Genomic DNA, 16,244 nt, shown 5'->3' on the forward strand with positions numbered 1-16,244 from the left:
GTTACTCTTTTAAATTTGCTTTTTTTTCCGGTACAGGTTCCCATTCTGCTCTCTTCCCCTGAGACGACCTTTTGTCTTTCCAAGCTATTATATTGATGGGTTAAAAAACAGCTTTATTGAGGTATAATTGACATACAGTAAACTGCACATATTTCAAGTGTAGAATCTGATAGCTTTTGGCATTGTTTATACCTATGAAACCACCACAATCAAGATAGTGAAAATAGCTATCATCCCCAAAAGTTTTCTCATGCTCCTTTGCATTCCGTCTTTCCTATCCACTCTCCCTCCTCTTCTGCCCCCAGGGATCCCTTATCTGCTTTCTGTCACTGAAGATCAGTTTATGCTTTCTGTCACTGAAGATCAGTTTATACTTTCTAGAATTTTTATGTAAATGGAATCATACAATATGTGCTTTTTAAAAAAAATTTGCTGAGTAATACTGTTTGTTCTATTCTGTAAATATACCACAATTTGTTTATCCATTCACCTGTTGATGGACATTGGTTTGTTTCCAGCCTTTAGCTATTACAAATAAAACTTCTTAAGAAACTGCCTAACTTTTACAACGTGGTTGTACCATTTTACATTCCCGCCAGCAATGTTTGAGGGTTCCATTTCCTCGATACCCTGGCCAACGCTGTATTATCAGCCTTTTAAGTTGTCATTCTGACAGGTGTGTAGTGGTACTTTACTGTGGTTTTAATTTGCATTTCTATAATTACTAACGGTGTTGATGTTCAGCATTTTTCGTGTGCTTATTTGACATTCGAATAATTTCTTTGTTGAATTGTCTCCTCAGACTTTTCGCTCATATTTTTTAGTTTTTTTTCAGTTTTGAGAGTTCTTTAATATATTCTGTATACAAGTTGCTTTGCAAATAGTTACCTCAAGCCTGCTTTGCCTTTTCATTCTCTTGATAGTGTCTTTGCAAAGTGAAAGTTTTTATTTATTTGTTTATTTTGTCTATGCTGTGCGACATACGAGATCCTACTTCCCTGACCAGGGATCAGACCTGCACCCCCTGCAGTAGAAGCGCGGAGTCTTAACCACTGGACCGCCAGGGAAGTCCCTGGAAGGTTTTAATTTTGATGGAGTTCACATTATCAATCTGTGCTCTTATAGATCACGTTTTTAGTGTTGTATCCAAAAATGACTCACTGTCATTCAGATTTTCTTTAGAAGTTTTATAGTTTTAGGTAAAACCTAAAACTATTAAGTAAATTTTAATATTCTGTGAGTCTTTTTTTTTTTTTTTTTTTTAAAATTTATTTATTTATTTACTTATGGCTGTGTTGGGTCTTCGTTTCTGTGCGAGGGCTTTCTCTAGTTGTGGCAAGTGGGGGCCACTCTTCATCGCGGTGCGCGGGCCTCTCACTATAGTGGCCTCTCTTGTTGCAGAGCACAGGCTCCAGACGCGCAGGCTCAGTAATTATGGCTCACGGGCCCAGTTGCTCCGCGGCATGTGGGATCTTCCCAGACCAGGGCTCGAACCCGTGTCCCCTGCATTGGCAGGCAGACTCCCAACCACTGCGCCACCAGGGAAGCCCCATTCTGTGAGTCTTGAATTGAAGTTCTCTTTATTTCTATATATGGATGTGCAGTTGTTCCAGCACCATTTGTTGAAAAGAGTATCCTTTTTCTACTGAATTGTCTGCACTTTTGGAAATCAATTGTCCATTTATGTGTGAATATATTTCTTTATCCTGTTTCATGGATCTATTTGTCTATTTTTACATCCAGACTGTTTTAAAAATAAATTTACTGATGTATCTATGAACAATACTGCTATTGTTTTGTGTATACTAAAAACACTTAAACATTTCAAGGCTATCATACAGTACTTATTTGGCAAGTGACTTTTTGTTTCTTTTTTTTAATTCCAAGCTGATGTGTTTATTTTTTAAAAAATTATTTATTTTTTTATTTTTGGCTGCGTAGGGTCTTCGTTGCTGCGCGCGGGCTTTCTCTAGTTGTGGCAAGCCGGGACTACTCTTTGTTGTGGCGTGCGGGCTTCTCATTGCGGTGGCTTTCCTTGTTGTGGAGCACGGGCTCTAGGCGCGCAGGCTTCAGTAGTTGTGGCTCGCAGGCTCTAGAGCATAGACTCAGTAGCTGTGGCGCATGGGCTTAGTTGCTCCGCGGCATGTGGGATCTTCCCGGACCAGGGCTCGAATCCGTGTCCTCTGCATTGGCAGGTGGATTCTTTTTTTTTTTTTTTTTTTAAATTAATTAATTTATTTTTATTTTATGGGTGTGTTGGATCTTTGTTTCTGTGCGAGGGCTTTCTCTAGTTGTGGCGAGCGGGGGCCACTCTTCATTGCGGTGCGCGGGCCTCTCGCTGTCGCGGCCTCTCTTGTTGCAGAGCACAGGCTCCAGACGCGCAGGCTCAGTAGTTGTGGCTCACGGGCCTAGTTGCTCCGCGGCATGTGGGATCTTCCCAGACCAGGGCTCGAACCTGTGTCCCCTGCATTGGCAGGCAGATTCTCAACCACTGCGCCACCAGGGAAGCCCTGGCAGGCGGATTCTTAACCACTGCGCCACCAGGCAAGCCGGACTTTTTTTGTTTCTGAGATCTAGTTCATGCTGACTTTATGACTGCTATAAATAGGGTGACTTTATATCTCGGTTTCCCAGGAACACTCCTAATTCACTCCAGTTAAACTGGCGTAATTATCAATTGTATCACTTTTTAATCTTTTAAGTGCCCATATGATTATCTTACATACGGGCCTCTCCATGATGTGAATAAACTACAACTTAATCCATTACCCCTTTGACGTATATGTGAATTGTTATCTGTCTTATGTTTCAGAAATAGGGTGGCATTTAATTTCTCTGTTTATATCTTGTGCAAATGGGTGAGTTTCTCTTGTTTATATATCAATCTACAAGAGAATTGCTGGATTCATCAGATTGGTTTTAATTTTGTTAGACAATTGCAGAGTTGTTCTCCACCGTGGTTGTACCAGATGACACTCAGCAGTTTTGCAGGTTCTTTTTTCATTACTTGCTTTCCAGTGTTTGATACTGAGTGATATTTTAATACTTTGGAGGATCTCCTGTGAGAAGTGATAAGTTTTAATATGCATTTTACTAGTTACTTAATCTTTTGTTGTTGCCCGTTTACTTTCCTGAGAGTTGCCTGTTCCATTTCTTTGCTTGTTTTTCTCTCAGGTTATTCTTTGTTTTAATGATCTGTGTGGGAGTTCTATATCCATTCTGCATATTAATCTCTTAGAGTATGATGCTGTGCTTTTTCTTAACTTACAGTGGGCACTTACAGATCTTGAGTTATTAAGACATTTTGCTTTTTTGCTATTATTAGAAAGAGTAAGCTCTATCTACTATTTAAAAATTCATGTGGATTATAGTTGGTCTTAATGCTTCCCTGTTCTTGGAACATAAATTCTCACAGCTCTATTAGACTCAGTTAAAAGAAGCACCTTTAACATTTCTCTGAATTTCAACAAAATTGATGTGGAATTTCTTTAAAGTTGCCATGCAGTCTAGTTAAATTGGGCTAAGTGAGTCTTTTGAAAGTTAGAGAAGTATTGAATATTTCACAAATCAGGGTCAACTAGTAAAAACAGATCAGTGATTATGTTAGTATGTGAGGTATTGACATTTCCGTGTGTGTGTGTTTTTTTTAGAATAGCACTCATTGATGTTGCATGCTTTACAAATAAGGTAAGAAAAGTATAAAAATTATATTCTTCACTCCTTGTAGGTAACTAATATCAACTCTGTTGCCTCAAACTTTTTTTGTAAACTACCTTAGTCATGCTTTTATTGTTTGCTTTGATGGATCCTAAGGCCAACACGAAGTGATGCTATTGGAAAAATTATACTATTAGAAGCCAGAAGCGAATCTTTCCTAAAACTGGAAAACTTATCAGAAAATATTCTGATATAATCCTTTAAAAAAGCAAAGTACATAGATATCATAAGACAAATTTAGAGATGAAACCAAGAGCTTTTTAGGAGATTGCTCTGCTCTAAGACCTTAATCCTGAAAGTTGGGAGAAAGTAACCAGATAGAAACTTCCTGCATCATGAAAAAGTTTAAATTGGACCATCTCTACTTGCTGCTAATAAATACAGAGAGATGTTCTGTGGTCCTCAGATCTGTTAAAGTATCCCACTTGGACTAATTAAAATCACACAGTGTGGAGTTAGTTTATGGAATTGTGAACTTAAGGGGAATTTTTTTTTCTTTTAAATTTATTTTATTTATTTATTTTTGGCTGCTTTGGGCCTTTTTTGCTGCACGTGGGCTTTCTCTAGTTGGCGGCAAGCGGGGGCTACTCTTCCTTGTGGTGCGTGGGGTTCTCATTGCTTTGGCTTCTCATTGCAGAGCACAGGGCTCTAGGTGCGCGGGCATCAGTAGCTGTGGCTCGCGGACCCTAGAGCGCAGGCTCAGTAGTTGTGACCCACAGGCTTAGTTGCTCTGCGGCATGTGGGATCTTCCCGGACCAAGGATCGAACCTGTGTCCCCTGCATTGGCAGGCGGATTCTTAACCACTGCGCCACCAGGGAAGTCCCTTACAGGGATTTTTAAAGATCATTTTGTTTTAAGAGCTAGAATATGTAAGATAACAGGTCATAAATTATTGGATGTTGGTACCATTTGTTGCGTTTTTCTTTTTCTTTTATTCTGAAAGTAATTCATGTTCATCCCAGGACATTCCAGCAATTCAGAGGTCTATGAATTTTATTCTTTTTAACAGGTACATAGTATTCCTTTAAAAATGTTTTATATATATTATATGGAACAAAATATAATTTTCTATAACACAGGTAATGAAACGGTGAATACCTTTAAACCTTATGTTGTATGTATTTACACCTTGTGTTTTTTATATAGTACTTTTTGTATGGATTATTTCATAATATAAACACTCCCCTCCCCCCCCCTCCCAAAAAAAGAAGTGGTCAGTATTCTCAGTTTTTAGGTTGCTAATGTGAGATAAACATTTTGATTCATATTTTCTTGTAGTTTTTCTCAGGGGAAATATTCTTTATGACTGTGATGAATAAAAATTGTTTTAGAAATACTTCAGCAAACTTATTTTCCTAGCCTAAGAATAAAATAAATTTTTAGCAGTGTTCAACAGAAAAGTAAAACTTAATGCTTTATATATGTTTTTTTAAAGAGAGCAGAAATTTTTATATCTAACATAGCATAAACATACCTAAAATTATTGTAGCTTCATGATGCATGTTTTAAAAGTTAAGATATTAAGATGTGCACGTCATTTGGTTTTACAGTTTAATTGGGCCAGTTACATTCTGTGGGCACTCAGGTGACTCTGTGGCATTCATGAGTAGACCACTGCAGTCATCAAGTCAACCTAGAAGTTCACTAAACAGTAGTTTTACATTAAGTGCTTGGGCTTCCGTAGTCCAAGGTACTCTAGAAAAATTCTTATTCTCTCAGGAGATAATCCTCTTTTTATTTTGCTAGCAAAATAGCTAAATAATCTTCTGGGTGACAGAAAATGGTGGGATGTAGAAATGTTTTCTTTCACTATAGTTAATAGTTATAATAGTAAAAGTAATAGTAACAGCTAACATTTATTGCTTACTACCAGACACTTAATTCTTGCAGTTATGATTTTAATTTTAAAGATGAAAGAACTGAGGGCACCAGAGATTGTTACTAGCTCAGGAGCACAACTAGTGTTAGAATTTTGCCCAGTGAGAATTGGTCAGAGAAAATTTGAAGGTTTCCTTTTGTTGCATCTCAAATACTCATTCACTGTTTTAAAGTAGAGCACTCGGTTTCACTGTTCATTTGTTATATCTTACTGGTCTTAGATTTACCAGTTCAGTTAGAACTGGTAAACTGAAGGTATTGTTTACTATCTTTGCTTCCTTAAGTATTTCTAAGTGGCCAAGTTTTTCTTTACTTCTTGAGGTCAAGAACTGTTCTGTTCTTCCCCTTTCCCTAAACTAGGACTTTTTCAGTATTTCTTGAAAAAAATTTTAAGGGAAAGTATAATTTTTAAAATGTATTTTTCTTGTCCCCTTTGTAGAGTACAATTTTGGCATATTATGACATTCACAATATTTCAAACTTGGATATAAAATTAATGGAAAGTAAACTTTAGTGGAAGTGAGTGATTTGCTTCTTCCCCCTTTATTCTTCCTAGGTCCTGTTTCTTTCATCACTGATCTTTCTAGACCACAATGATTTTATTTTATATCATTTTTAGGAATATTACTTTTGAGTGATTTGTAATATATACCCCAAAAGGTTTATCCTGTAGATCTGAAAGCAGTGTTGCAAGGGAGTGATCTCCAATTTGGAATTACTTGGAATGTTCAATGAACTTACTTTGTCTTGGGAGAGTGGCATGTATCTTTTAGGAAGTCTTCCAGTCTTCACATCAGCATGGGGAAGGGGGAATTGCTGTTGATAATTAAAATAATAAGACTATCTAGTTTGTCTCTTATTTCTGATTTTGGTACATGCTTCATAGTCCAACCAATAATGTATCCATTGGCATATGCTGTTATATAAGGAACAGCCAGAATCCATAGTATTATAAATTTGTAAAGCCTCTTCTAAAAGGACACAGTGTTTCAGGAGTATTTAATAAATGAGGGAGGATCGCATGTATTTTTAGCATGTATTTTCATTGGTATGCATAGTTTCTAATTGTCACAGTGGATCAGTAACTGGTAAAACATCAGCTTTTCTGAGATGATGCCATTTGATTTTGTTTACTTTCATTATTTTAGATTTGACAGAATTGAGAGTTCTAATGAACGAGGGTGAGATTAAAGACTTTATTTTCAGGAGGGTATGATGTTAGTTTACATATTTCTCATAGCTTCTGTTTTATGTTTGGACCAGAAATAAAGGTGGAGATTTCAGGGTGGTGATTTACCAAATAAACTTTTTCTAATGAGAATTGATTGAGTCTATTTGTATAGACTAAATCTTTTGGGCTCAAATTGCCAAAATTTTCTGCATTTTTTTTTTTTTTACTGAGAATGATGATCAAATAGACAAGGTTATTCACAAAACTTTCAGTGGATGGTCTTAGATTACTGAAGAACTTCCCTAAACATTTTGTAGTCACTGGTGCTATTGGGTGGTTCAGTACTCTTAATTATTCTAAAACATTTTATGATGTCTTCAGGATTTTTTTTAATGTGGAAGCATTTTTATTTAGATTTTTTGAGGCATAATTTACAAACCACAAAATTAATAGAATTTAAGGGTTTAGTTTGAAAAGTTTTTTTAGTTGTATACAGGTAGCCATCACCCAAATGCATACAGTCCTCTCACCCCAGCCAGTTCCCCTCCAGTCCTTCCCAGTCTGTTCCGTCTCAGGCAGCTTTTGTTTTTTTAGCACCGTAGCTTATTTTTCTCTTTGGCCTTTTCTTAATCATTGAAAAAAAAATGTATCTGCGGTCATAATCTGAATTCTGGACAACCTGATAGTTCAGTCTGACAAATGGATGATCAGAAGTCTGTTTTGCTTTTATAAAATTCTAATCTCCACTTGTGTTGAGAATGATGAATGAAAGAAAGCTTTTTATTCCTGAGTGTGTCAGACACTCTTAAGTTTTAGGGCTAGAAAGTTGCATAAGAAATGGTCTCTAATCTTAAGAAACTTTATGACTTCAAAGAAGCTTGCAGCCTTCTTTCAAAATGTTATTTTTATCTGACCATGACTTACGTAGAATTCTTGATGCTTTCGGCTATTTTAAGAATCAGTCCTTTTTTTTTTTTTTTTAATATTGAAGCAATATAGTTTCTTTTCACTAAAATGCTATGTGTATTTACGCACATGGAATATTATTTATTTATTTTTTTCTCAATTATTGAGATATAATTGACAGAAAGATTATTTTTAAATACTGCTACCATTTCCCTCGAGCTGATTGGTTGATATTTATTATAGAAGAGCTTAAAGGAGAGACTTGAGCTGGAGTTTCCACCTTAATGGAACCATAGTGTGAATATAAGCCTTGGGAGTATGCAAGGCTATTTGAGGTAACCCTGGAATAAAGTACCATCTGTTTGGAACATTTTAAAATGCTAATTGAGAACCTAGTTTGCAAAATATTCAGTTATATTAAAACTGTTAAACTAATAAAGAAACTCGGTGAATGATATGGATTTCTCTGACAAGCTTCAGAAGTATAACAGTTAAAGAAAAATTCACAAATGAGGTAAAGATCAATTTACTGTATAAATATGTTAACTTTCTTGGCTTTATGGCAATGACCTGAAATAAAACACTGATGATAATGGTAATCAAACTGAGTTTTTTTTTTTAATTTGAATTATCTAGATAATCTCACAGGGAAAGGAGAAGTTCCAGATGTGGTCTATAAGTTTTTATTTTTCTTACCTTTCATATATAACCTGGAGGATTTTCATCATTTTTCATGGGAAGATTGGATGTGGGAAGCAATATTTGATAAAATATTATTTAGAAATTTATATTATAATGAGACTACTTGGCAGTATCAAAGGGTGCAATTAGGTTGATGTTATTAGTCTAGTTTCTTAGATCTTGGTGAAACAAGTAATAAATGGTCTAGGTATTCAGGAATAATGCAGTCATGCACTAGATGAGGATAAACATCTCCACAGATTGCTTGTACAGGAATTGACCAACCAAACTCGATCCATTTTGCCCATTCTTTAGGAAAACTGAAATACAATTTCTCTCATTGTTTCTTTATACTGTAGTTAATTATACGTACCTTTGTTTGCCTTTATGTTTATCAAGTTCGGGATGATTTTATCTCCTTAAATGAAAACTTGGATTATCTCATGCCAAATTTTTTTTTTTTTTTAATTATTAGCACCTTTAATTATTTATTTATTTATTTATTTTTTTGGCTGTGTTGGGTCTTCATTTCTGTGCGAGGGCTTCCTCTAGCTGCGGCAAGCGGGGGCCATTCCTCATCGCGGTGCGCGGGCCTCTCTCTATCGTGGCCTCTCCCTTTGCGGAGCACAGGCTCCAGACGCGCAGGCTCAGCAGTTGTGGCTCACGGGCGTAGCCGCTCCGCGGCATGCGGGATCCTCCCAGACCAGGGCTCGAACCCGTGTCCCCTGCATTAGCAGGCAGACTCAACCACTGCGCCACCACGGAAGCCCCAAATATTTTTTTGAAAGAGTTTTTTAAAAAATAATAACAGGCAGTAATTGAGAACTTACTGTGTGCCAGGTGCCTTTCTTAACACTCCAGCATACTTTAAGTCATAATTTTGAGGTGGTAGAGATTATTTTGTTGAGTAAAAACATCATTTGTTACTTTCTGCCTAGTTTTTTTCATTTTAGATTTTTTTTTCATTTTTAAAGGTAGTAAAAATTTCTCTGATTTAGTTTGACTAAAAATGTGATAGTATGTGTCTATATTGTCAAATATATATTTATCACCCTTGAACCTAATATTGCCATAGTAATATGTTGTAATATTACAAGTGGAACACTCTTAATTGATTTTATTGGCTTGGGAAAGTTATGATAGGATGCATGTTGGCAATATGTACCTTTGAAGTTCTTATATTAAGTTTAAGGAAATTGAATATTGGGAATAATGATGAATTAATTCTTAGTAGTGATTTTTTTCCCCCATAGCATTCATCCGATTACAGTAAATTTGAATATATAAAACCTCACTGGTCTGTGGGTTTTGTTTGTTTCTTATAGTGTTTATTCCTTTTAAAAACCAAGAATTGCTGAAGTGATCCTGTTGGTCTATGAGTCGGTCTCAGCTAAATGATTCAGTCTGCTCCCCTGACCCTTTCTCCCCTTGTACTTGATCTTTCAGGTTGAACATACTTGACTTTTTTTTTCCAGGTTGAATTGACCAAAGCAATGGTTATGGAGAAGCCTAGTCCCCTGCTGGTCGGGCGGGAATTTGTGAGACAGTATTACACACTGCTGAACCAGGCCCCAGACATGCTACACAGGTAAGACCTTTTTTTCCCTGAGCATCATATAATGCTGTGTTTTAGTGTGTGGGTACTTATCCTTAAGATTCTCTTATTCATCATGCACCGTCTAGGGTTACTGCATAAAATTGCTTTGTAAGTACCAAAAAGTGATGGTTGTTCAAATTATGTAATAGTAGAATATACAAATATTATTTAAAAATTAGTCTAAGTTGCCTATACATTATCAGAAAAGTAATGCTTGATAATGTAAACGTATAATTTTTGTGCTTTTGATTTTGTTTTCCGTTTTGCTGTTTTTGGTGAATCATGAATTATTTAGTAAGAATGTATTGAAGAAGATGCAAGAGTGTTCCTTTAATCACATACTTTTGTGTTGATATGCTAATGATTTTTCTATGTAGGTGCAAATTTTTTTATTATACTGTGTTTTAGCTTTTTTACTTGATAATCTGTGATCATCTTACAAGGGTAGTACATGTATCACATTTATTTTGTTACCCACAAGGTTTTCATTTTCCAGAGGTGTAACATATGTTTTAATCCCCTAATGATGAATATGTAAGTTGCTTCCATTATTTCCTCTTACAAACAATGCTGCATTATACAAAGCTCTTAAGTTTGTTTATGTGGACCTATTAGAATATTTTTTAGAAATTCTAAAATGTGTATTTGTTGGACCAGAACTATTTTTTCTTCTGTATCTTGCCAGTTTGCATATTGGATACCACATGATTATTAGGTGTAAAGGAATGTTTTTAAATTTGTTTTGAGTCCTTGTTCTGAAAATGGAAAGTATCACTTGTGTTTTTTTTTTTTTTTTTTTTTTAATTATTAGTACCTTTAATTATTATTTATTTATTTATCTATTTTGGCTGTGTTGGGTCTTCGCCTCCGTGCGAGGGCCCCCTCCAGCTGCGGCAAGCGGGGGCCACTCTTCATCGCGGTGCGCGGGCCTCTCACTGTCGCGGCCTCTCTTGTTGCGGAGCACAGGCTCCAGACGCGCAGGCTCAGCAGTTGTGGCTCACGGGCCCAGCTGCTCCGCGGCATGTGGGATCCTCCCAGACCAGGGCTCGAACCTGTGTTCCCCGCACTGGCAGGCAGACTCCCAACCACTGCACCACCAGGGAAGCCCGTGTTTTTTTTTTTAAGGCTTTATCATTTCCAAAACACTTTTACCTTTCTCTTGATCTTTATAAAAACCTCTTAGTAAGGCATTGTAGGATAGTTAACTTCATTTTACAGATAAAGACACTAAGGGGTTAAAAATTTGCCGGTACTCACAAACCTATTAAGTGATAGAACAAGCCCTAAACCTTTCTTTCCCCCCTTTTTGTTGTTTTTTTGGTCAATTGTATTCTGTGCCTTTAGAAGTTAGATACATTTGGAATTTAAAGTGGAGCAGGAGTTGAAACAAACTAACCAAATACATTTCTTGTCAATATTGTTATTTACTGGTTCTAACACATCTGTTTTTCACATTTCATCTCTGAGGTGCATTTTAGATGCAATGAAAAGTGGATTAGCCAGCAGTGAACTGATTGACTGGCTGATGTGCAGCCTTTTAATAACTTTGAAAGTTGAAAGGTACTTTTGGGATCCTTAAGGCCCCAGATCTGTCCCTTTTTTGGAGGAAAAAGCAATCAGGATGTAGAATGACATGTATGGGCTTATTTGTGAAAAATTGTTAATTTGGAGTATAAGTGTCAAGAAATCCTAAAAGTGATTATCCCCAAGTTAGGGTATTTTCTGTGTGTCAGTGTGTGTGTTGGGGCGGGGTGTTGTTGGCGCTTCCCTAATTCAGTATTGTTGTAATGAAAACAAGACAATTTTGAGGATATAGGTGAATTAAAGCTATGAAGATTTACGTCTGAAGCTCTTAATGCATCAGCAAAAATTGTTAAACTACTCCTAAAACCCATCTGCCTGAGTTACTGGGTTTTTAATGGGAACTCATCACATGCATTCCCAGATATAAAAGGACTCTCTAAGTCGGTTGAGAGTATAGATGTCCTCATCTATATCAAGACTACCTGTGGTCTCCTTGAGTGAAAACAGGAACTTTTATTTTAAGTGGCCTTCCTGACATGAACTACAAGATCCTTCCCAACATGATCATCCTTTCCTGAGACCTGAAACTTGTGACGTGTAAAAATTCCTTGACCAGATTCATTCCCATTCAGCAAATGTTGTGACATGTAGGTGATGCATATATGATTGCATACAAAGATGAAAAAGAAAACACATTGCTGCCTCCAAGAATGTACTAGTGAGACAGATGGGCTCAAACATGAACAGTAAATACCTGGTCTTAGGATACTTGAAGATGACAAGTATCTTTCTGTTTTACAGATTTTATGGAAAGAACTCTTCTTATGTCCATGGGGGATTGGATTCAAATGGAAAGCCAGCAGATGCGGTCTATGGACAGAAAGTAAGCATAACAAGCTTCGTGTAGGCTGTTGAGCAGCTAGAAAATAACCCATAGAATTGAGGTGGATACATGCTTGATACGTTTGTTGATATTTAAAGATCAAATTTCTCAACTTCTGTTTAGAAATTTAGGTATTCAGTAACTACTTGGTTTATATGATAATCATTGAAAAGCTTATAATGTCACTTTTGTTCATTTTGTATGATATATTCTGAAGTTTTTTTATGTTAGAAGATAATAGGTTTTAGCATGGGGATCATCTATTGCGAACATTTTAGTTATGTTAGTTAAGGACAATAATTTTAATAATTAAGGTTAAGGTGTCATTGGGAATATACTGTACTAAGACAAATTACAGTGGGGCTGTGTAGTTTGTAATTTAAATGTGCACAGGTAAATGCTCTTTGTTGTGTTAGAAAGTTTTTTGTTGTTCTTGGAGATTCTGCATTCTCTTCCCTCGATTCCTTAGGAAATCCATAGGAAAGTGATGTCACAAAATTTCACCAATTGCCACACTAAGATCCGTCATGTCGATGCTCATGCCACCCTGAATGACGGTGTGGTGGTCCAGGTGATGGGCTTGCTCTCTAATAACAACCAGGCTTTGAGGAGATTCATGCAGACCTTTGTCCTTGCTCCTGAGGTATGAAAAAAAAATAACAATGAAAGGTTGTACATGTCTTTTTAAAAACTGTTCATTTTGAAATTTTAAATATACAGAAAAGTTGAAATAATAGTGCAGAAGTACTCTTACATATATCTTACCTAGAGCCACATTTGCCCACACATTTATAATTCTTTTTCTATTTACCTATCATTTTTAATTCTAAACTATTTTAAAAGTAAATTGGAGGACTTCCCTGGTGGCACAGTGGTTAAGAATCCACCTGCCAATGCAGGGGACATGGGTTCGATCCCTGGTCTGGGAAGATCCCACATGCCGCGGAGCAACTAAGCCCGTGCACCACAACTACTGAGCCTGCACTCTAGAGCCCGCGAGTCACAACTACTGAGCCCTCACGCCACAACTGCTGAAGCCTGCACACCTAGAGCCCATGCTCCACAACAAGAGAAGCCACCTCAATGAGAAGCCCGCACACCACCACGAAGAGTAGTCCCCACTCACCGCAACTAGAGAAAGCCCATGTGCCGCAACGAAGACCCAGCACAGCCAAAATTAGATAAATAAATAAAATTTAAAAAAAGAAAAAAAATTGGAGATATTATGCCCAGTCATCCTCCAGTACTTAAGTGAGCACTTCTTAAGAATAAGGATTTCTCTTCCATAACCAAAGTACAGTTATCAAATTCAAGAAGTATTTGTAATACAATTATCCATCTATAGTCCATATTTAGATTTTGGTTATTGTCCCAATAATACAAAGAATAGTAATTTTTTTTTCCTTGTCCAAGATTCAGTTCAGAATTACACATTGCATATAGCTGTCATGTCTCTTTAGGCTCCTTTAATCTGCTATAATTCATTAATATTTTGTTTTTCAAGACATTGATGTTGTTAAAGAGGACAATCAAATTACCGTGTAGAATGCGTCAGTTTGAATTGTCTGATATTTCCTTATAATTAGTTTTAGGTTATACGTGTCTTTCAGTGCCTCATATTAGGTAGCACTTGATGTCATTTAGTCCCATTATTAGTATTACTTAGTTAAGGTGATGGTCACCAGGTTTTGCCACTGTAAAGTTAGTGCTTTTACTTTTCTCATTAGTAAGTAAATTGTGGGTGCTTCTTTGAGACTGTGCGTGTACTTTGTTCTTCATCAAACTTTTAGGCGCTAGTTTTAGCATTCATTGATTCTTGCCAGAATCAGTTGCTACTCTGATGGCTACAAATGGTGATCATCTAATTATTTATTAGTTGGCATTCTACTGTAAAGAACTTTGCCTTTTCTTCTGTCTATCATGGGGTCTTTGTTTATTTAATGGATTTAGTTAATTTTTTATTGATTTCTGAAGTGTCCTAGGATCTGCTAAGTGTGAACCCCTTCAAGCGGGTTTCTGTTTTTTTTTGTTTGTTTGTTTTGGGGGGGGTTTTGCGGGGGGGGGCAGTTTGTGGCACAGATGTTTCAGGCTCACCTTGCACTCTCCCTGCTCCAGCCACAACCCCAGTTCTGGAGTCAGCTGTTTCTTCAAGGAGCCCTGTTTTTTTTTTAGTTATCATGCTTATGAAAGGACTACAGGTTTATGTTGATTAATTGCATTTGTACTGCCTTCTCGACTGGTCCACAATGAACAAAGTCAGGAATCCTATCTGTGTGAGCATGTGGAAGGGGCTCCAAGAGGACCAGCTGACTAAAAGTTTTCTCTAGCATTATTCGTCAGATAATTTTCTGTTGAAGGGTAGTGAATCTAAAATCCCCATCATTTTACTGTTTGAATATAAAATAACTCAGTTGTCTATTTGAAAAATTACATGAAGTCGTTTTAGTCATGATTTTTAGAGGAAGGCTTAGATTATCTATAGTGTTAAAATTGTTGATGGACTTCTAAATATTCAAGGAATCATGGGATGATTATTAATTATTCTAAATTTAGTTCTTTTTTGCCTTTAGAGCGGAAGATCCTAACATTACCATAGTATAATGGATTGTTACATAAACGGTCTCATTTAATATTCAAAGCTCTAAAGTACAAGTTGGTATCCTTCATTTTGCAGATGAAGAAACAGCCTTAGAAATTGAATGACTAGTAAATGACATAGTTGGATTTCAACGTAGGTGTTTCATACCTAGGGTAGGCAAACCTTTTTAGCTACACGTTTGAGTGCTTGTGTCAATATTCTTGGATAGAGATTTAGCGAATTTTAAAATATCTGTTGCAGTTGGTAATATGTATTTATTGTTCAAGAAATGATTTGAAGTCTGGGCTTTGGCATCTTAAATACTTAGAGTTTGTCAGTTTTTGGATATTCACCTGGTGGTATTTTAAGCACACAGTATGTAATGGAAAGCAGGGATCCTTTCAGCCTTGACCTTATTGGCATTTGGGGCTGGGTGACTGCTTGCTGTGGGGCTGTCCTGTGCGGCGTAGGGTGTCTGGCAGCGTCCCTGCCCTCTCCTTAGTAGTTGTCAGCTCTCCTCCCCGATGGGAAACCTGAAATGTCTCCCGAAGTTGCCAAATGTCTCCTGGGGTGGGCAGTATTGCCTTTAGTTGAGAACGATGGTGTGTAGGGTGATGTGGAATTTTAAAAGTTTGCTGAATAAATGAAAACTTTCTGTTGGCATTGCAGGGCTCTGTTGCAAATAAGTTCTATGTTCATAATGATATCTTCAGATACCAAGATGAGGTCTTTGGTGGCTTTGTCACTGAGCCTCAGGAAGGTAAGTTACTTGTCTAAATTTTTTTGGATGGCATCAGATTGACCTGAAGAGAGTGTAGGTTCCTTGAATGTTTTCATAATTCTCTGTATCTTTCATTAGTAACTTTTAATTGTCAAGGCATAAGAAGGGTTGGAGATTTTAACCTACTTGAGGCTGATAGGTTAGTCTACTTCACTGATATTGGTAGAAGACATCAAACTCCTAAATCAGAAGTAGACAGGTTATTACAGCAACAATAGTAGCATCTTGGCCATAGTTTCAGTAGGACACTGCAGAAGTTTAGATGATACCTGCAGTGCAGTGGGGTGCATTACTAGAGTGGAACCTAAGTTTCAGCAACCAAAACCTTATAATGGGGTAGCAAACACGCCTGCCCATTGCTCTGCAGAGAGACACCGTTTTCCGAGAGTGTTGCTGTATAAATATTCTTAAAAGGTAGTCTGGAACAAAGGTTAGCCATTGCCTCAGCTGTAAGATGTGCAGAAACACAAGCGACCCATGGAGAATTGTCTCTAAATGCTAAGCATGATTAGTATTTTAGTGTTTTC

General features: G+C 36.9%; 1 protein-coding gene across 1 annotated transcript in view; it reads left to right on the plus strand.

The window, feature by feature from the left end:
- Nucleotides 1-16,244, plus strand: part of G3BP1 (G3BP stress granule assembly factor 1) — a 38,489-nt gene that overhangs the window by 5,749 nt on the left and 16,496 nt on the right. The window contains exons 2-5 of the mRNA XM_059917548.1: nt 9,830-9,942; nt 12,277-12,358; nt 12,828-13,001; nt 15,606-15,696. Of these exons, the coding sequence (XP_059773531.1) occupies nt 9,848-9,942; nt 12,277-12,358; nt 12,828-13,001; nt 15,606-15,696 (442 nt within the window). The 5' untranslated portion in view covers nt 9,830-9,847. The remainder of the gene's footprint in view (nt 1-9,829; nt 9,943-12,276; nt 12,359-12,827; nt 13,002-15,605; nt 15,697-16,244) is intronic.

This window comes from Balaenoptera ricei, chromosome 3, assembly GCF_028023285.1.
Source record: "Balaenoptera ricei isolate mBalRic1 chromosome 3, mBalRic1.hap2, whole genome shotgun sequence".
NCBI lineage: Eukaryota > Metazoa > Chordata > Mammalia > Artiodactyla > Balaenopteridae > Balaenoptera > Balaenoptera ricei.